Below are 22,264 nucleotides of genomic sequence, written 5' to 3' on the forward strand. Positions count from 1 at the left end.
CCATCCCTTTTAGTCCAGTTTTTAGTTCAGAGATACAGCACGGAAACAGGCCCTTCAGCCCACGCCGACCAGCAACCCCCGCACATTAACACTATCCTACACACACTGGGGATAATTTACACTTATACCAAGCCAAATAACTTCAACCTGTACGTCTTTGGTGTGTGGGAGGAAACCGAAGATCTCGGAGAAAACCCACGCAGGTCACGGGGAAAACGTACAAACTCCGTACAGACAGCACAGCAAACGCGGTCGGGATCGAACCCGGGTCTCTGTAAGGCAGCAACTCCACCGCTGCGCCACCATCCATGCCGTCCTTCCCAGACCAGTCTCGCCGTCCCCCTGATTAATTTCACTGTTTGTATGCCTCCTTCCCCGGCCTCAGCCAACAATGGACCATTGGACAAAAGATGCTGAAATAACTCAGCGGGACAGTCTACAACCAATTTGATTCGTTCCATGTGATCCCAAGGCAGCAACAACTCACTGAGATGTAGGAGCGACTCTGAAGGAGGACAACAACCGAAGGCGGCGATGAACACACTTGTGTGCGCGCCCCGACCAACCGCCGGTCACAGTGCGCTTGCGTGCGCGCCGCCGCCCGCCCGATCAACCGCCGGTCATAGTGAGCTTGCGTGCGCGCCCCCGCCCGTCCGATCAACCGCGGGTCACAGTGCGCTTGCGTGCGCGCCCCCGCCCGATCAACCGCCGGTCACAGTGAGCTTGCGTGCGCGCCCGACCCACCGATCAACCGCCGGTCACAGTGAACTTGCGTGCGCGCCCTCGCCCCCGCCCTATTGTGGTTGCCAGGGCGTCCGCGCGAGCCGGCATTACCCAGCGGACGGCGCGGCACGGCGCGGCGGCCTGGCCCCCTGAGCGCGGCATCGAGGTTTGACGGCGGCGGAGGAACAGGAGAAAGGGAAAGAGGGAAGGAAGCGGCGGCGGCAGCAGCAGCGGCAGACACAGTGACATGCCCCCCAAGAAAACGTCCAGCCAGCCCAGCAAGAAGACCGATCAGAAGAAGAAGGAGAAGGTTATAGAGGTGAGCGAGCAGCCGACCCATGATGTACAGTATAGTATAGGCCCCGGGTCTGGGTCCGGCATGGCGGGCCGGGAATGAGGCCGCACATGCCCGCCTCCTCCTCCTCTTGCTGCTCTGACTATCCCCGGCTGGGCGATGGCGGGCACGTAGACCATGTGGCAGGGCAGGGGCCCCACGCCGCTCCTGGCTCTTCCGTCCCACTCACCCTTCCCTTACGCGCCACCCCTCTCCCTGTTCCCGGCATTGTAGTAACCCGGGCAGGGACCGTGCAAAGTGTCACTGCCCATCCTGGCCTGATTTCTAACTTGGCTCTTCCGATTTGCCGTGCATTGGTTTGCACCCTCGCTCCTTGCTGACCGGACCTGTCCCCAACTTAATGTGTAGGAAGGAGCTGCAGATTCCGGTTTCAGACTTAGTCTGAAGAAGGGTCTCGACCCAAAACGTCACCCATTCCTCTCCAGAGATGCTGCCTGTCCTGCTGAATTACTCCAGCATTTTGTGTCTATCTTCTGTCCCCTGCCCTGCTTAAGTTCAATAAGTTTCCTTCTGCCTCCTTCCGAGAGATAAGCAGGAACTTGTTTTGACATTGTAGTTGAGTGTTCACTTGACAGCCTAGCAATGTCCACCCTTCTGAACCACTGATCTAGATTTGGAAAGAATTATATAATTTAGAGAAGAAAATGAAGGATTTATCATTTCGTCCTTGACTTCAGAGCACCAGCAGACTGAGATGTGAATTGGGAATGAATGAATGCTTTATTGTCACATGTGACAAGTCACAGTGAAATTCTTTGCTTGCATACCCAAGGTATCCAAATAGTCGCCCAGAAAGGGTGCTTCCAAAGTTATAATGCAACGCAAATTTAAAGATGAGAGCTTTAATTTTCTACCTCTGCTATCAGTTATCCCATTGCTTGAAAATGTCAACCAAATCACTCTTCAACTTGAATTTTAAGAAATGTAATCATGGGTGGTTAACTTGTAATTTAACCCAATTGAGTTGTTCTAGCAATCTACACCAAGTCCAGTTTATCTGTCTAGTTGCAGCTCAAAACCAAACACAAAACATGACACGTGATCAAGCAAGTCATGATTTGCTTTGGCTTCTATTCACGTTCTTTAACTATAAAAATATTAACATTTGATTTTTATTTTCTGTCTATATAAATGGATCCTTGGTTTTTGTTGAATCTCCACTTTTAGCTCTTTAATCGTTTTTTTAGAGAATGGTCTATTTTATCTTTTGAAACCTCTCTGGTCTATATTGAAATCTATATGTCACATTTATGACCTTTCATTTAAAATTTGTTAGATAAGAAAATGATATGCATATGCACAGTGTAAAATTGCCACTTATCTTTGTCGTCAGCAACAGGGACATACATTCCCTGCATTCCTCTGATTCGTGAATACATTTATCAGTTGAATGTGACCCAAATTCTGAATGCCTAAAGTCTCATCCTGTTAATTAATATGTTAATTAATTTTCCTAATCTTTAACAATAACTTAAGGAACTTTAATAAATTTAGGTTTTCTGTATAAATATCCATGGGTGTTTCCTATCTACTCAATTACCCCCTCCAGCCTCCACGTCCAACACATCAAACTCTGACATTTCCACCATCTTCAACCTGATCCCACCACCAGTTGCATCTTTTGGCCTCCACCCCTTTCTGCTTCCACGGAGACCACTTACCCTGGTTCACTCATCTCTTCCAAGGTACTTTCCCCAGAGACCGCAGGAGATGTAACATTAGTCCCTATACCTCCTCCCTCGCCTCTATGCAGGGACCCTAGCTGTGCTTCCAGGTGAGACAGGTTCACATGCACCTCTTCAAACCTTAGCTCCTGATGTGCCCTCGTTTACACATGTGAGACCATATATAAACTAGGTGCCCGTTTTGCCGACACTTGCACACTGTTTGCCAAGACCTGCTGGATCTCCAGATTGCTAATTATTTTAACTCCCCTTTCCCATATTAACCTTTGTCTTTGGCCTCCTCTCATGCCAGAAAGAGGCAGGCAATATGGAAGAATAGCACCTTGTTTTCCACTTGATAGCTTGCAACCCGATGGTATGAAGATTGAATTATCTAATTTAATGTAATACCAACCCCACTAGCACGAACACATTTCTTCCACTATCTACCACCCTCTGCTCCTTTCCCCTCCTTTGTACCCTCATCTCCCTCCCTGAAACATAAAATTATTAAAGGATTGGACACGCTAGATCCAGGAAACATGTTCCTGATGTTGGGGGAGTCCAGAATCAGGGACTACAATTTAAGAATAAGGGGTAGGCCATTTAGAACTGAGATGAGGAAAAACTTTTTCACCCAGAGTTGTGAATTTGTGGAATTCTCTGCCTCAGAATGCAGTGGAGGCCGATTCACTAGATGCATTCAAAAGAGAGTTAGATAGAGCTCTTAGAGCTAGCAGGATCAAGGGATATGGGGAGAAGGCAGGAACAGGGTACTGATTGTGGATGATCAGCCATGATCACATTGAATGGTGGTGCTGGCTCGAAGGGCCGATTGGCCTACTCCTGCACCTATTGTCTATGTATCTCTCATTTCCCTTTTATCTCCCATTTCCCCTATCCCTTTCCACCCATAATCCCTCCCTCTGGCTTTCCATTTCACTCCTTTTCTCTCCATATCTGGCACCCTTTTGTCTCCTTCTCATCACAAACCTTTGTTCACCCATCTTCCAATCAAAACACCCTCACCGGTATCCACCTATCACTTGCCATGCTTTGTGCCTTTACCTCTTGCGTTTTCTTGCCCCCAACCACTATCGGTCTGAAGAAGGTCTCAACCAGAAGCATCTGTCCATTTATTCCACAGATGTTGCCTGGCCGCTGAGTTCCTTTGTGTTTAGTGCAAATAGTCTAATTTAGCTTGAAATAGCATTGAGAATATTGCAGCATACAAGCAGAATCAATGGGAAGGTGTTTTGTCTGCACATGAATGGAATCTGACTTATGCCTGTGTTTGTTGTAGTTGGGATCAATGTTTAGATAAAGTGGGCCAAGGTTGAATCATTTGTGGTATCGGCACAGGTGGATAGTGAAACTGTGAAGGTCCTCTAACCACAAACTGAGAATATAACACATTGAGAGTACTATTTATCCTGGGCTTGGAGGAGTATTTTGTGGAGAATTTAGAGCAGGATAAGGAGGCCAGGATTGGTTGGTGGGATAGAACATATTCTTGATTTTAAGGGAACATGAAGTGATACTGCAGAAAGAATTAGTATGATACTGGTACCAATGTTAGAACATGGTTGTGAGTTATGGTGAATTAAAGCTGACTTTTCAACAATTGGGGTCTAAAATTGCAGTTATAATTGTTTTAGGAAGTGTTTTGAGTGGATGGGATCTAAGGACATGTGATGTTTTGATGTATATATTGCCATCAAAAATGTCTCACTCTGGAAGCTTGGGCAGAAAAATCTATGTGACTTATTTCATAAGTGATCAAAATCATGGGAGAGAGAAATTGGTGGTATTGAATTTATTATTGAGCTGTCAAAGAAAATGCTGCTGTATAAATTATTTGCTTGCAGAGACTGATGGAAATCTTTGACGGGGCAGGAGACAAAGTATGAGATGCTTGGAAAAAAGCTGGAGGAAAGGTTTGGTTAAAAAACGTGATTGTGGTGAAAGCTGAATTGCCATAGCAGCAAACAAGCAAAAGCATAGATAGGTGAGGGGCCCTTGTTGCAGACACTTTCACTTAGTCAGAATACCACTGCAGTCATTACAGTTGTTCTTGAGCATTATGACTGAGCATACAGTCTAATTAGTGGTTGCCGAGTGGCATTGATATGCATATTACGTAGAGCGACAAAGATGGTTAGGTGTACTGATCAGGAAGGTCGGTGATAGAAGAATGCTCATTGATAGTTGTTCATTGGGGCCTTCAGAAAGTGAAGTGAAGTGATAAGCTCTTGAAGTGATAATGACCAGATATAGTTTTGTTTTTTGTGGTCACATTGACAAGGATATCTTTGATTTTCAGAATAGTGCTGCAGGATCTTTTAAATACACGTGAGAAAGCAGAGAGGGCCTTCATTAGCTTGCTATTTCATCTAAAGGAGGTTGTTGGGCGCATCCACTTAGATTCTTATGTTTTTGGGGGTGGTTAGATGGTTTCTTTATGGTTTCTTTATTGTCACGTGTAGCAGGTACAGTGAAATATTTTTTTTGCATGTCTATCGTGGTACATAAGCACAATCGCCCCTGGTCAGTACAGAATGTACATAGCAGTCCACTGAGTTCATTTGGAAGAGGTACCATTTTAGCATAGTTTTACAGTCCCATCTGCAGCTGGCCACAAAGATCCATTGCAGTCGTCACCATTCATTTTGATTTGTATTTTACCTAGTATTTTCTTTGTTACGGGCATGCTTGATGTTTGAAATTTTGTTGTTGCTTATTTGTGGCATATTCAATTTGCAGCCTACCTCTTAATAGTTAATGACTCTTAAAATAGAATCTCAAAGTTGCACATTCCATCTTCCAAGAAGTTGGAATATATAATTAGCTGTAATATTGCAAAAAAAAATGCTTGCCAAAAAGACAGGCAAACCTTCTGAGTTTCTTATAGTCGGGTTTTGCAACAAGGCAACAGATACGTGTTCTCCACCCACCACCAGCAAGGTAATCACCCAAGAAAGACACAAAATGCTGGATGTAGGTTAATTGACTGGGTAAATGTTTTTTTTTTTAATTGTCCCTATCTGAATGGTGTCAAGTTAGGAGGAGGGGGAGTTCAACGAGATCTGGGTGTCCTAGTGCATCAGTCAATGAAAGGAAGCATGCAGGTACAGCAGGCAGTGAAGAAAGCCAATGGAATGTTGGCCTTCGTAACAAGAGGAGTTGAGTATAGGAGCAAAGAGGTCCTTCTACAGTTGTACCGGGCCCTGGTGAGACCGCACCTGGAGTACTGAGTGCAGTTTTGGTCTCCAAATTTGAGGAAGGATATTCTTGCTATGGAGGGCGTGCAGCGTAGGTTCACTAGGTTAATTCCCGGAATGGCGGGACTGTCGTATGTTGAAAGGCTGGAGCGATTGGGCTTGTATACACTGGAATTTAGAAGGATGAGGGGGGATCTTATTGAAACATATAAGATAATTAGGGGATTGGACACATTAGAGGCAGGAAACATGTTCCCAATGTTGGGGGAGTCCAGAACAAGGGGCCACAGTTTAAGAATAAGGGGTAGGCCATTTAGAACGGAGATGAGGAAGAACTTTTTCAGTCAGAGAGTGGTGAAGGTGTGGAATTCTCTGCCTCAGAAGGCAGTGGAGGCCAGTTCGTTGGATGCTTTCAAGAGAGAGCTGGATAGAGCTCTTAAGGATAGCGGAGTGAGGGGGTATGGGGAGAAGGCAGGAACGGGGTACTGATTGAGAGTGATCAGCCATGATCGCATTGAATGGCGGTGCTGGCTCGAAGGGCTGAATGGCCTACTCCTGCACCTATTGTCTATTGTGTGTAGGATAGTGTTAATGTGCGGGGATCGCTGGGCGGCGCGGACTTGGTGGGCCGTAAAGGCCTGTTTCCGCGCTGAAATATGAAAATAATATAAATATGAAGTCAACGGGACAGGCAGCATCTCTGGAGAGAAGGAATAGGTGACATTTTAGATTGAGACCCCGACCCGAAACGTCACCCATTCCTTCTCTCCAGAGATGCTGCCTGTCCTGCTGAGTTATTCGGAGCATTTTGTGTCTATCTTCGGTGTAAACCAGCATCTCTGCAATTCTTTCGTGCAGGTAATCACCTAGTTGAGTCAAGAATAGATTTAACAGTCAAAGGCCAATTTGGGAAAAGAGTTCTGGGAAATTCCGTATGGAGGTGTTTTGAAATCCAATTCCTCAACATCTAAAAACTACATGGAGCCACAGAACTGCAGATGCTGGAAATTTGAGTACAAAAAAACATGCTGGAGTAACTCAGCGGCTCGGGCAGCATTTATGGAAGGAATTGATGGAAGGAAAGCAATGTTTCAGGTCGGCGCTCTTCTCTAGACTCAAACCATGAAGTATATTACCCAACATACGCATTGAGCTATTTGTATGGCTCGACCAGTTTCTGTGGCACCTCTGGTTGTGCAGCTGTCTCAGCTCCAGCAACTTTGGGTCAATTCTGATTTTTGTCAGTATGCATTTTGCATATTCTCTTTAAGACCATGTGTGTTTTTGTATTGGTGCGCCTGTTTCCTCCCATATTCTAAGTGCTGCATCTTTGCCCTCGATTGCCCTCTTTCTAAAACATTAGGAATTAAGGGATATGGGGGAAAAGCCAGAATGGGGTACTGATTTTGGATGATCATCCATAATCATATTGAAAGGCGGTGCTGGCTCAAAGGGCCGAATGCCCTAACCTTGCACCTATTTTCTATGTTTCTGATATAAATCTGTTTATGCTATGCAAGGGGGTATGGGGAGAAGGCAGGAACGGGGTACTGATTGAGAATGATCAGCCATGATCACATTGAATGGCGGTGCTGGCTCGAAGGGCCGAATGGCCTCCTCCTGCACCTATTGTCTATTGCAAGTACTTTGACGGGCTTTTTCCAAGCCATTCTGTGGAAAGCGATCCCACTGATACTGTGAGTGTTCAATAACCTAGATCCGTGATCCATTAAGTTGTGTCCCACATCGACACATTGAGGCTCCATTCTTAGAATAACACATGTTGGAGTTACTCTGATCAAGCGTAAGTTAATGAGATGGAATCAGAAATAATGCTTGAGGTTTTGCAGAGTGGAACTGTTGCCCACACGGGTCCTGCTCTGCTCTTTCCTTACAGGAATCTAAGTAAAGAATTTGCTTGAAGGAATCACATTGGGCAAAGTTGGCAAAGCTCTAGTGTTGGGGCACTATGTGGGGTAATTGAGCGCATAAAAACAAATATCGCCTATAAAACAAGTGCTTAGAGATGGCAACGGCAGGATGGCACTTTTGCTATCAGTAAAAGTTATGTTCTGGGTCATTCAAAAACTAATTAATTTTTTTAATCAACCTAATGCAAGATAGTTTCAACAAATAAAAATGTAACTTGTCTTTGACTTTCACAAAAATACATGAGCTTCTGGATCTCATGCCATATCTAACTTGCTCAGGGTCCATGAACAGATTTTATGACATAAATAGTCGTGAATTCTATCAAATTTGTGCCGCACTACTAGACTTAATGTGCTGTGAAGCGACATTCTGATTCGTCTGTGACATTGTCAGCGAGTTTTCATGCCTATATTTGGTGTGAACTTGCCAGCATAATGTCGACATTATTTCAGGTGGATGACCTTTTATCATAATTGGATGACTTTTTGTTTTTGTCCAAATACTACAATTGAGACCTCGTGATGTTCCTTTATGAGTGTTGATTCATCACTGTAGTGTTCATCCGTGAATATTTGCTTTTGATATTTGTGCTGAATTTAAAGTCAAACTGCTGGTGGAGCCAAATGGGCCAAGCAGCACTGTGGAAGCAAAGGGATAGTCGACATTTTGGGTGAATGTTTTGGGTGCATCAGGAGAGAAGGCAAAGGGCCAGTTAACATTTATGCTCCCTTGTCTTAACCGTGATGATAAGTTGTGATACTTTGCTTATTTTTAGAACTACCAGTTTTGGAAAAGCTAAGCTAATTTGATTCAGTATTGATACAGACCACTCAAGATAGGACTGTATAAACGCTTGTACCTGTCAGTAACCTGAAGCACATGTTTGTGAAAATTTGCAGATCGTTCTGTGGATTGGCATGAAAGCAATAAGAACAAGTTCAGAAATTAGCTCTTCGAGCCCCTTGTTTTAGCTTGCTATTTTCGGGAAAAAAAGAACTTTTATGGATCTTGCTATATATTTGTGCTTATTGAAACATTATCAACAAATAAGAGTGCACATCTACCACTGGCATGAATCTGCAGTAGAAATTCTTGACCGTTCAAAACAATTAGTGTTCATGTGCTAACCAAAAATTTTACAAAGCTTTTGATAAAGTCATTGACGTACACAAAATTCAAGCACATCAAGGGTATTCTGCTGGCATGGATTATGAATTAGTTATCAGATAGGAAACTGCAGAAAATAAGACAGTTCTTTTTCTCAATGGTAGGCAGTAACTAGTTGAATGCTGTAGGGATTGATGCCTGAATTCCATCTATTCACATAGACATTTTCAAGTTTGCAGATGAGACCTGTATTGTGACCGAAAATGTGAGCTGTGATGATGATGCAAAGATTATAGTGAAGTTGAATGTGCACAAATGTATTGCAAATTCAGCATGACCTGGACACTGTGATTCATTTTGGTTCTAAAACACAGGTTCAGATTATTATTTGAATGGTGATTAACATAAATGCATAGATACTGTGTGTCTTGGGCTTCCATGCACACCACATGTTGAAAGCGAGAGTCTGGTCCTGCAAATAGCTGGGAAGGCAAACTTTTGTACACTGCCTTTGCAAGAGGAAATAAATATTTGAGCAAGGATGCTGGAAAGCATCTTGATGAGATCTCACCTGGAGGTTTGTGTGCAGTTTAAACTGCAGTTGTGGGCAAATAACTGAAATATCACATTTACGAAAGTATTCAGACCCTTTGCTATGGCACCCCAAATTAAGCTTATGTTCATCCTGTTTCCATTGATTATCCTTGAGATGTTTCTACAACTTGATTGGAGTCCACCCGTGGTAAATTAAATTGATTGGACATGATTTGGAAAGGCACACACCTGTCTATATAAGGTCCCGCAGTTGACAGTGCATGTCAGAGCAAAAACCAAGTCATGAAGACAAAGGAATTGTCTGTAGTCCTCCGAGACAGGATTGTGTCGAGACACAGATCTGGGGACGGGTATAAAACAATTTCTGCAGCATTGCAGGTCCCGAAGAGCACAGTGGCCTCCGTCATTCTTAAATGGAAGAACTTTGGAACCACCAGGACTCTTCATAGAGCTGGCCGCCCGGCCAAATTGAGCAATCGGGGGAGAAGGGCCTTGGTCAGGGAGGTGATCAAGACCCCGATGGTCACTCTGACAGAGCTCCAGAGTTCCTCTGTGAAGATGGGAGAACCTTCCAGAAAGACAACTATATCTGCAGCACTCCACCAATCAGGCCTTTATGATAGAGTGGCCAGACGGAAACCACTCCTCAGTAAAAGGCATATGACATCCCGCTTGCTGTTTGCCAAAAGGCACCTAAAGGACTCAGACCTTGAGAAACAAGATTCTCTGGTCTGATGAAACCAAGATTGAACTCTTTGGCCTAAATGCCAAGCGGTACCGCTCTTCACCTGGTCAATACCATACCTACGGTGAAGCATGGTGATGGCAGCATCATGCTGTGGGGATGTTTTTCAGCGGTAGGAACTGGGAGACTAATCAGGATCAAGGGAAAGATGAACGGAGCAAAGTACAGAGATATCCTTGATGAAAACCTGCTCCAGAGCGTTCTGGACCTCAGACTGGGGCAGAGGTTCACCTTCCAACAGGACAACGACCCTAAGCACACTGCCAAGACAACGCAGGAGTGGCTTCGTGGCAAGTCTGTGAATGTCCTTGAGTGGCCCAGCCAGAGCCCGGACTTGAACCCAATCGAACATCTCGGGAGGGACCTGAAAATAGCTGTGCATCGGCACTCCCCATCCAGCCTGACAGAGCTTGAGAGGATCTGCAGAGAAGAATGGGAGAAATTACCCAAACACAGATGTACCCAAGAAGACTTGAGGCTGTAATCGCTGCCAAAGGTGCTTCAACAAAGTACTGAGTAAAGGGTCTAAATACTCATGTAAGTGTGATATTTCAGTTATTTCTTTTTAATTACTTTGCCAAAATTTCTAAACACCTGTTTTTGCTTTTTTATTATGGGGTATTGTGTGTAGATTGATGATAAAAAAAAAAATTTAATCCATTTTAAAGTAAGGCTGTAACGTAGCAAAATGTGGAAAAGTGAAGGGGTCTGAATACTTTCTGAATGCACTGTACATGGAACGGAAAGATTTGGAGGAATGTGGGCCAAAGTAGGCAGGAGGCACTAGGGTAGAGCATCTTGACCAGCAGGGGCAAGTTGGGCCAAAGTGACTTTTTCCATGTTGTATGATTCTGACTCTTAATTACCAGTTACAAAGCTGTGCTACCATAACTCTTTGCATTTGTATTGGAGAGCCAGTTAATGCTGGGTCCACTGTCATCACCTCAGCAAACTATAAGTTCGAGGAGCAGAATGGGCCATTTGGCCCATCAAGTCTTCTCTGCCATTCAATCATGGATGATCCATCTTTTCCTCTCAACCTCATTCACCTGCCTTCTCCCCATAACCCCCGCCATTACAAATCAAGAAATTGTCAATCTCCACCTTAAAAATATCCATTGACTTGGCCTCCACAACCATCTATGGCAATGAATTCCACAGGTTCACCACCCTCTGACTAAAGAGATTCCTTCGTCTCCCTTGTGTGAAGAGGATGTTAGGAGGTTGCAGGGTGACCTGGACAGGTTGAGTGAGTGGGCAGATGCAGTATAATATAGATAAATGTGAGGTTATCCACTTTGGCGGCAAAAACAAGGAGGCAGATTATTATCTCAATGGTGTCAGGTTAGGTAAGGGGGAAGTGCAGTGAGACCTGGGTGTCCTTGCACACCAGTCACTGAAAGTTGGTGTGCTGGTACAGCAAGCAGTGAAGAAAGCTAATGGCATGTTGGCCTTCATAACGAGAGGATTTCAGTATAGGAGTAAAGAGGTTCTTCTGCAGTTGTACATGGCCCTGGTAAGACCACATCTGGAGTATTGTGTACAGTTTTGGTCTCCTAATTTGAGGAAGGACATCCTTGTAATTGAGGCAGTGCAGCGTAGGTTCACAAGATTGATCCCTGGGATGGCAGGACTGTCATATGAGGAAAGATTGAAAAGACTAGGCTTGTATTCACTGGAGTTTAGAAGGATGAGAGGGGATCTTATAGAAACATAAAATTATAAAAGGACTGGACAAACTAGATGCAGGAAAAATGTTCCCAATGTTGGGCGAGTCCAGAACCAGGGGCCACAGTCTTAAAATAAAGGGGAAGCCATTTAAAACTGAGGTGAGAATGACCTTTTTCACCTAGAGTTGTGAATTCGTGGAATTCTCTGCCACAGAGGGCAGTGGAAGCCAAATCACTGGATGGATTTAAGAGAGAGTTACATAGAGCTCTAGGGGCTAGTGGAATAAAGGGATATGGGGAGAAGGCATCCACGGGTTATTGATTGTGGGCGATCAGCCATGATCATAATGAATAGCGGTGCTGGCTCAAAGGGCTGAATGGCCTTCTCCTGCCCCTATTTTCTATGTTTCTAAAGGTATGTCCTTTTATTCTCGTCCAAGACTCTCCCACTAGTGGAAACATCCTCTCCACATTCACTCTATCCAGGCCTTTCACTATTTGGTAAGTTTCAATGAGGTGTCCCCCCCTCATCCTTCTAAACTGAGTGCAGGTCCTCTGCCTTCAAACGCTCATTATATGTTAACCCAATCATTCCTGGGATCACTCTTGTAAACCTCCGGGCCCTCTCCAATGCCAGCACATCCTTCCTCAGATAAGGGGCCCAGAACTGCTCACAATACTCTAAATGCAGTCTGATCAGCGCCTTATATTGCCTCAGCATTACATCCCTGTTTTTTTTGCATTGTAGTCCTCTCAAAATAAATGCCAGCATTGCATTTGCCTTCCTTACTATCGACAAATGGTATAGACTATACCAAGAATAGGGAGAGACTAAATGGAATGGTTTGACACCCATTATCATATCATATCATATCATATATATACAGCCGGAAACAGGCCTTTTCGGCCCTCCAAGTCCGTGCCGCCCAGTGATCCCCGTACATTAACACTATCCTACACCCACTAGGGACAATTTTTACATTTACCCAGCCAATTAACCTACATACCTGTACGTCTTTGGAGTGTGGGAGGAAACCGAAGATCTCGGAGAAAACCCACGCAGGTCACGGGGAGAACGTACAAACTCCTTACAGTGCAGCACCCGTAGTCAGGATCGAACCTGAGTCTCCGGCGCTGCATTCGCTGTAAAGCAGCAACTCTACCGCTGCGCTACCGTGCCGATAAATGACAAATGAATGATAGGTTGGTATCTAAATGCAGTTTACTTACTTTTTTTAATGCTGTTCTAGGACAAGACTTTTGGTCTGAAGAACAAAAAAGGAGCAAAGCAACAAAAATTCATCAAAACTGTCACAAGTCAAGTCAAGCATGGGCAAGCAGGTGGAAAACAGGTACAGTGAATTAAAGGCTGGAGACTGCATAATGTGAAGCAGAATGAGCCAACTCGTAGGAAAACCCTTTAAATGTATTTAATAATGTTGCCCCGAGGAATGCCTCAAGTTCTGGAATAATGAAACTTGAATAACATTGTATTAATAAATGAGAAGTATGAAAAAAAATTGAATCAAGAAACACACCAGAGAACTAGCCTTTACTGATCTCTCGGTTTGAATTTAAAAAGTTTTAAATATTTTGAGTGCCTTAATGAATGTTTAAAGCTTGTTTACAGTGTGTTTATGCTCTTCAGATACCTTTTGGTGATGAAAAGAAATCTAAGAAGGATGATAAAAAGAAAGAGCTCCAAGAGCTTAATGAACTTTTTAAACCAGTCGTAGTTGCTCAGAAGATCAGCAAAGGTATTTTTTATTTTACAACGGTCAACTCTGATCTTTGAAATTAACCTAAAATATGGTATTGATAATGATCTCTGCCAGTTCTTAAAATATTGTTTCCCTTAAAATGATTTGATGCCCTTCAATTTAACAGCGTTTAACTAAAATGTAGGGAAGTAGTCATGGCTTAATACTAATTCTGCTAATAGTCAAACCATACACTGTGGCAGCCATCTTGACATAGTAAATCATTTACCTGCTAGATATGGCTTATCAGTTTACAACCTCAATGCAACTTGTGGAAATAGACAAGAAAGAGCAGAGACCAGTAATATTCTAAACTGTAATTATCAACATTATCTCCAAACATACAGAATATAATATGCCTGAACCATTCCTTTGAAATCATACAGTGAGCAAAAATATCATGTAAAAGAAAATATCCAGATTCTTCTCTCCACACTTGAACACTGCCTGTTTGAATTAATAAAATCTTGTGCTTCATATCTTCTTTGTCTTTCCTTATCTGCTGATCAGATTCTGACTTCCCTTTCTCACTTTAGTTTAAACTTTAGATTTGGCCTTATTTCATTCCCAATTATTACATGATCTTCCACTGTCTATCTCCCACATTGTTTTTTTTTTTTCTCCTATTACAGCAGCATCTCCAATACAGCATCGCAAGACATTGGGCCAGCAGGAATAGTCCAACATATCAGTCTCGCAGATCCTTCAGTTCTTCATAGACCTGCAGAGACTTTGGTAGGGAGAGAGATGTACTTAAGATCAGCTGGTGCAATTAACTACATTGGCTGTATTGACATCCAGTATCTTCTCACCACCACTCCATCCCCCCACCCCCTCCTCTCCCATTGCCTCATTCCCAGCTGCACCCCAACCCTAACTTCTGTAGACCAACATATGCTGTATGTTTGTGATAATGCTGAGAATTATAGTGGCAAAGTTTAAAAGTTTTGCAAGAAATCAAAGCAGGAGTAGGTTATTTAGCATTCTCGTGTCTGCTCTGTCAATCCGTAAGATCTTAGTGGGTCTGTTTAACTTAGTGTTACTTTCTTGCACTAATCCCAAATTCCATGATTCCCCTAATACCCACAAATCTATTGATCTATACTCGACAACTGATACTACACAGGCTCTTGGATAAAGAATTCCATAGACATGCCCATCATCATCACCAGCTCCATCCTCCCAGTCTCTGGTCAGCAGGGGCAGGCTCCCCTTCCAGGCATGGTCGGCTGGGTCTTGCGTTCGGGGAGCTTCAGCCACCCGCTGCTATCGTGAATCATCAACCCCATGTTTTGATGCTGTTTGCACCCCACCAGGGGAGCATCATCTCTGCATCTACCCTATCTAGTCCTGGAAAGATTTTGTATCTTTCCTTGAGATTACCTTTCAAGGATAAGATGATCAATAATTTAAATGTAACCAGCATAGATGTTATTCTTCTAATGATTGTTTGCAAGAGAATTGTATTTTTACCACTAATATTGACTTTGTGGTGTACATTTCCTGGGAAGTTCAAGTCTATAGCATTTTGTTTCTGGATAGAAGCAGCAGGTGATAGCATTAGAAACTTCTACTTGCATTGAGCTGAAGTAGAAATAAAATAAGCTATTGTAAAGGGAATCAGAAACAGGATATGATGATGAGAGGACGAAGCAATTTTAATGGCAGTCCAAAAACACTCTTTTGTTACATATTTGTACCATAAACATCAGATTTTGTGGTCATAAAGGATTAGTCAAAATTACCGTATTATATCAATCCTGTATTGTTCAATGTGAGTTCAACCTTAATGGAATAATTTGTTTAGAATAAACCTTTTGAAGGAGAATAATGGGTTAGCTATCATAATTGCAGAGTCTTTTGTGTGACACCCTTAAGGCAGTTTTTCCCCGGCACCTTGATTTCCTAGGAATAACATCGAAGGAGTTAGATAGAGATCTAGGCCTAGTGGAATCAAGGGATATGGGGAGAAGGCAGGCACGGGTTATTGATTGTGGACGATCAGCCATGATCACAATGAATGGCAGTGCTGGCTCGGAGGGCCGAATGGTCTCCTGCACTTTTTTCTATGTTTCTATGATCAGCTCATGGGTTGATTTAAAGTTGCATCACTGATTTGTAGTGGGGACACTGAATTTTTGTTGAAACAGTATAAAATAGGGGGTTTTGCTTCAGGACCATATGTTGCTGGCGTTTAACATTTCTTTGCTAATCCTGCTGTATAGTGTTTCTGGCTTTAAACTGGGGAGAAGTGTATTTCAAACAAAGGGGTATTTTGTCTGCTCTCCCTCTGCTGCTTCTAGCTGCTCTTATCCAGAGTAGCAATCACTCCATTTGACATTTTCTCCCAGCTTTTTCGGCTGCAAATTACAAATTTTGGATGTAATTGTATTTCTTGAACTTTTTTCTGTTTCAAATCCCCCAGTGACATTTTTAATAATATCATCCAACATTTGTACAGTGAGCACAAAAAGTCAGCACAAAAGTAAGTTGTTAAAAGCCAAGTGAGAGTAAAGGTTATGGCAAATATTACTTTTTTTAAATTTGCCTTCTAGGAGCAGATCCCAAATCTGTGGTCTGTGCATTTTACAAACAAGGTCAGTGTACCAAAGGTGACAAATGCAAGTTTTCGCATGACCTGACCCTTGAAAGAAAAAGTGAAAAACGCAGTATGTATGTAGATGGCAGAGATGAAGAGCTTGAGAAAGGTAAGTTAACATATTTTATCTTAAATTTATTGAGGTTTTCTTCATTTAATCTTAATTCATCTTTATCTGGTTTGACCATTGATTTCTTGTCCGGTGTTTCATCATGACATTCAGTAATGCATTTCTAGGCCAAATATTATTGATTAGCATATAACTGTTCAAACAATCCTTGTAAAGTTCTCCCTGCAAGGTTTTTTTTCTGCTCCTTTTGTTTCCACATGAGGCTTGTTTGCCATGTTGTAAATTAATTTAACTGTTATAAAGGTATGTTTCAATTTTTGAGTTAATCTTGAATTCACCAAATTATGACCAGTCATGTGTGAATACATCTGACAATTTGTAAACAGTGTTCTCTGGAATTTTTAAAAGTAGTAACTTGGCTCTTGTCATCAGTTCACTTGGGAGTTTAAATTTCATCAGTTCTGATAAAAGATCATCAACATGAAATAACAGTTGGAGGAACTCAGCTGGTCAAGTAGCATTTGCTTGACCCACTTATTTGTTCCAGCAATTTGTTTTGATCCAAATTCCCACATCTGCTGAATTTAGTCTCGGACAAGCTGCCTGACATTGTGCTTATTTCTTACATTTTATATCTTATACATAATACTGTTTTATCACTTATGCCTCCATGTTCATTGATGGATAAACAAATAATTATTGTGCAGCGGCACTGCTTGCCTTAGAGCTTTACCAATCCCTGTTCAATCTTGACCCGGCTACTGTCTGTGGTTTGCCTGGTCTTTCTTTGACCATAATCCAAAAACGTGCAAAATTTGTGAGGTTAATTGGCCGTTTTCAGCAACCCTTTGTGTGTAAGCGACTGATAGAATCTGGGGCTAGTGAAGGGAATAGGGAAGAATAGGTTACTGAGAAAATTAATGGATAGGGTGTTCTGTGAGTCAGCATGAATTGATGAGCTGAAATATTCTACTACCTCTGAAGGAAATATGGTTATATTCAAATGTAATAATAGTTTGGGGCCACGGTCTACAGTCTAGCTTTTCAGATCCTTCACGTTGCTTTGCACTGTGCAGTTTTTAATTTAAACTAGGGTTCTACCTTGGATTCTACTCCAGATAAATTTCAGGCACAATTCACTAAAACACCTTTGTTATAACCATATAATATAACCATATAACAACTACAGCACGGAAACAGGCCCGTTCGGCCCTACCAGTCCACGCCGACCACTCTCCCTGACCTAGTCTCATCTACCTGCACTCAGACCATAACCCTCTAATCCCCTCTTATCCATATACCTATCCAATTTACTCTTAAATAATAAAATAAAATTGAGCCTGCCTCCACCACTTCCACCGGAAGCCTATTCCATACAGCCACCACCCTCTGAGTAAAGAAGTTACCCCTCATGTTACCCCTAAACTTTTGTCCCTCAATTCTGAAGCTATGTCCCCTTGTTGGAATCTTCCCCACTCTCAAAGGGAAAAGCCTACCCACGTCAACTCTGTCCGTCCCTCAAAATTTTAAAAACCTCTATCAAGTCCCCCCTCAACCTTCTACGCTCCAAAGAATAAAGACCCAACCTATTCAACCTCTCTCTGTAGCTTAAGTGCTGAAACCCAGGCAACATTCTAGTAAATCTCCTCTGTACCCTCTCCATTTTGTCGACATCCTTCCTATAATTTGGCGACCAGAACTGCACACCATACTCCAGATTCGGCCTCACCAATGCCCTGTACAATTTTAACATTACATCCCAACTTCTATACTCGATGTTCTGATTTATAAAGGCAAGCATACCAAACGCCTTCTTCGCCACCCTATCCACATGAGATTCCACCTTCAGGGAACAATGCACAGTTATTCCCAGATCCCTCTGTTCCACTGCATTCCTCAATTCCCTACCATTTACCCTGTACGTCCTATTTTGATTTGTCCTACCAAAATGCAGCACCTCATTTATCAGCATTAAACTCCATCTGCCATCTTTCAGCCCACCCTTCCAAAAGGCCCAAGTCTCTCTGTAGACTTTGAAACTCTACTTCATTATTAACTACACCACCTATCTTAGTATCATCTGCATATTTACTAATCAATTTGCCACACCATCATCCAGATCATTAATGTAAATGACAAACAACAGTGGACCCAACACAGATCCTTGGGGTACTCCACTAGACACTGGCCTTCAACCTGACATACAATTGTCAACCATTACCCTCTGGTATCTCCCATTCAGCCATTGTTGAATCCATCTTGCAACCTCACTATTAATACCCAACGATTTAACCTTCTTAATCAACCTTCCATGTGGAACCTTGTCAAATGCCTTACTGAAGTCCATATAGACAACATCCACAGCCTTGCCCCTATCAATTTCCCTGGTAACCTCCTCAAAAAATTCAAGAAGATTAGTCAACATGACCTTCCAGGCACAAATCCATGTTGACTGTTTCTAATCAGGCCTTGTTTATCCAAATAATTATATATATTGTCCCTAAGTATCTTTTCCATTAATTTTCCCACCACAGACGTCAAACTAACAGGTCTATAATTGCTAGGTTTACTTTTAGAACCTTTTTTAAACAAAGGCACAACATGCGCAATGCGCCAATCTTCCGGCACCATCCCCGTTTCTAATGACGTTTGAAATATTTCCGTCATAGCCCCTGCTATTTCTGCACTAACTTCCCTCAATGTCCTAGGGAATATCCTATCAGGACCTGGAGACTTATCCACTTTTATATTTTTCAAAAGTGTCCGTACCTCCTCTTCTTTAATCTTCATAATTTCCATCACTACTCTACTTGTTTCGCTTACCTCACATAATTCAATATCCTTCTCCTCGGTGAATACCGAAGAAAATAAATTGTTTAATATCTCCCCCATTTCTTCCGGCTCAGCACATAGCTGTCCACTCTGACTCTCTAATGGACCAATTTTATCCCTCGCTATCCTTTTGCTATTGACATATCTGTAGAACCCCTTGGGGTTTACTTTTACATTACTTGCCAAAGCAGCCTCATATCTTTTTTTCGCTTTTCTAATTTCCTTCTTAAGATTCCTTTTACATTCTTTATATTCCTCAAGAACCTCATTTACTCCCTGCCGCTTATATTTATTGTATATCTCCCTCTTTTTCCGAACCAAGTGTCCAATTTCCCTGGAAAACCACGGCTCTTTCAAATTATTATTCTTTCCTTTCCACCGAACAGGGACATAAAGACTCTGTACTCTCAAAATTTCACCTTTAAATATCCTCCATTTCTCTATTATATCCTTTTCGTAAAACAAAATGTCCCAATTCACTCCTTTTAAATCCTTTCTCATCTCCTCAAAATTAGCCTTTCTCCAATCCAAAATCTCAACCCTTGGTCCAGATTTGACCTTCTCCATAATTATATTGAAACTAATGGCATTGTGATCACTAGACCCAAAGTGCTCCTCAACACATACCTCCGTCACCTGACCCGTCTCATTTCCTAACAGGAGGTCCAACACTGCCCCTTCTCTGGTAGGTACCTCTACGTATTGCTGCAAAAAACTATCCTGCACACATTTTACAAACTCCAAACCATCCAGCCCTTTAACAGAATGTGATTCCCAGTCTATATACGGAAAATTGAAATCACCCACAATCACTACTCTGTGCTTACTACTAATATCTGTTATCTCCTTACATATTTGCTCTTCCAATTCTCGTTCCCTATTTGGCGGTCTATAATACACCCCTATAAGTGTTGCTAAACCTTTCTCATTTCTGAGTTCCACCCAAACAGCCTCCCTAATCGAGCCTTCTAGTCTGTCCTGCCAAAGCACTGCTGTGATATCCTCCCTGACAAGCAATGCAACACCCCCACCTCTTGCCCCTCCGATTCTATCACATCTGAAACAATGAAATCCTGGAATATTTAATTGCCAATCTCCCTCCCCTTTCAGGATATCCTGGACACGCTCAGACACATCCCGGACACCGGCACCAGGGAGGCAAACCACCATCCGGGTCTCCCGACTGCGTCCACAGAATCGCCTATCTGACCCCCTCACTATAGAGTCCCCTATTACTATCGCTCTCCTCTTCCTTTCCCTACCCTTCTGAGCAACAGGGCCGGACTCCTTGCCAGAGGCCCGGGCACCGTCGCTGCCCCCAGGTAGGCTGTTCCCCCCAACAGTACTTAAACAGGAGTACTTATTTCCAAGGGGTACAGCCACCGGGGTACTCTCTAGTCCCTGCCTCTGCTCCTTGCCCCCCCCTAACCGTGACCCACTTGTCTACCTCCCGTGGTCTTGGAGTGACCACCTCTCTGTAACTCCTATCTATAACCTCCTCACTCTCCCTGACCAGACGGAGGTCATCAATCTGCCGCTCCAGGTTCCTAATACGGTCTCTTAGGAGCCCCATCTCGTCGCACCTGGCGCAGATGTGGATGTCTGGAAGACTATCAGACTCCCAGATTCCCCACATCCGACACCCAGAACAATAAACTGCCCTGGCACTCATACTCCCCAAACAAAGCCCCGTGCTCGGTTTCTAAACCTACCGCCCGGCCGCTGCTCCAACCGCCCACCCAAAAGAACTGAGTGATCTCCTGGGAGAGGCAAAAAACCGGATTAAAAACCCAGGCCAATTTGGGGGGAAAAATCCGGGAAATTCCTCTCCGACCCCAAGCTAGGCGATCGAAACTTGTCCAGGAGATCACACAGGTCTTACTCCTTACTATCCCCACACAATACTTCCCAAGCAACACAGCTTGCTGATTGCTGGCTGCTATTGCTGGCTGCTGATTGCTGCTGCTGATTGCTGCGGCTGCTGATTGCTGCTGATTGCTGCTGCTGCTGCTGATTGCTGCTGCTGATTGCTGCTGCTGCTGCTGATTGCTGCTGCTGCTGCTGATTGCTGCTGCTGCTGCTGATTGCTGCTGCTGCTGCTGATTGCTGCTGCTGCTGCTGATTGCTGCTGCTGATTGCTGCTGACTGCTGCTGATTGCTGCTGACGATCAGTGAATGGTGAAATGCGTCACCATTCCAGGCTCACGGAGAGATGCACATACTAATACTGCACTGTAGATGACTGATTCAAGATTGACCACTCACAGTTGTGTATCCCTATGCTTTAAAACTGATATCTACACGTACGAAGCACTGGTGCGCACTGTTGAACACTGCCGCTCATAGCATGCATGGGTGAAACGTTACTGCAGCTGAGTATGGTGTGAGCCACTGAGGCGATTTGAAGATGTGCTGGGCTGGGGTGAGCTGCTAACTGTACAGTGGGAGAAACCATTGCCAGTGACTAGAAGCACCTGTTTTGTGTATTGCCTCAATGCAGATCCAACAGTCACACTCATCGCTACCTGTTGGATGTAATGGAAGTTTGTGTTGATATCTTACGCTCTTTGGTGGCACAGGTCTGGAGATTTGTGTGAACAACTCAATGGTGATCAGAGGCCATTGGAATAGTTTTCAAAGTGCTATCTCCAGGCTGGGGAGAGCTATGCAGCCAAAAATCGGATGGTTGACGGGAAAGAGAGACAACTTCTGTCACATCAGACTGAGGCTCTTTGTTAACACATGGACCCCAGCAAATGTTCTATATGACAACCATGCTGTTTTAACATTCCGCACCTTGGAAAGTTTTAAATAAGGTCTTGCTACTTGTAATCTAAACAATTCCGATTGACAAGTCTGTACACACTCTTTTGATGCTGATAATGTACTTAGATGCTAATTGTTCTCAACCAGTTAAACATATTTTTCCCCTTAGACACAATGGAAAATTGGGATGTTAAAAAATTGGAGGAAGTGGTCAACAAAAAACATGGTGATGCGGATCAGAAGCAAACGGCAATAGTAAGTACAT

At 43.3% G+C, this 22,264-nt stretch overlaps 1 protein-coding gene across 1 annotated transcript in view; it reads left to right on the forward strand.

Annotated features, from left to right (window-relative positions):
• Positions 1–809: 809 nt before the first annotated feature.
• The window catches only part of zc3h15 (zinc finger CCCH-type containing 15), a 28,755-nt gene continuing 7,300 nt past the window's right edge, over positions 810–22,264 (forward strand). Inside the window, exons 1-5 of the mRNA XM_078404072.1 lie at positions 810–1,042; positions 13,223–13,324; positions 13,621–13,729; positions 16,288–16,440; positions 22,169–22,254. Coding sequence (XP_078260198.1) covers positions 971–1,042; positions 13,223–13,324; positions 13,621–13,729; positions 16,288–16,440; positions 22,169–22,254 — 522 coding nt within the window. The 5' untranslated portion in view covers positions 810–970. The remainder of the gene's footprint in view (positions 1,043–13,222; positions 13,325–13,620; positions 13,730–16,287; positions 16,441–22,168; positions 22,255–22,264) is intronic.

The sequence above is a fragment of the Rhinoraja longicauda genome, chromosome 8 (genome assembly GCF_053455715.1).
Source record: "Rhinoraja longicauda isolate Sanriku21f chromosome 8, sRhiLon1.1, whole genome shotgun sequence".
NCBI lineage: Eukaryota > Metazoa > Chordata > Chondrichthyes > Rajiformes > Arhynchobatidae > Rhinoraja > Rhinoraja longicauda.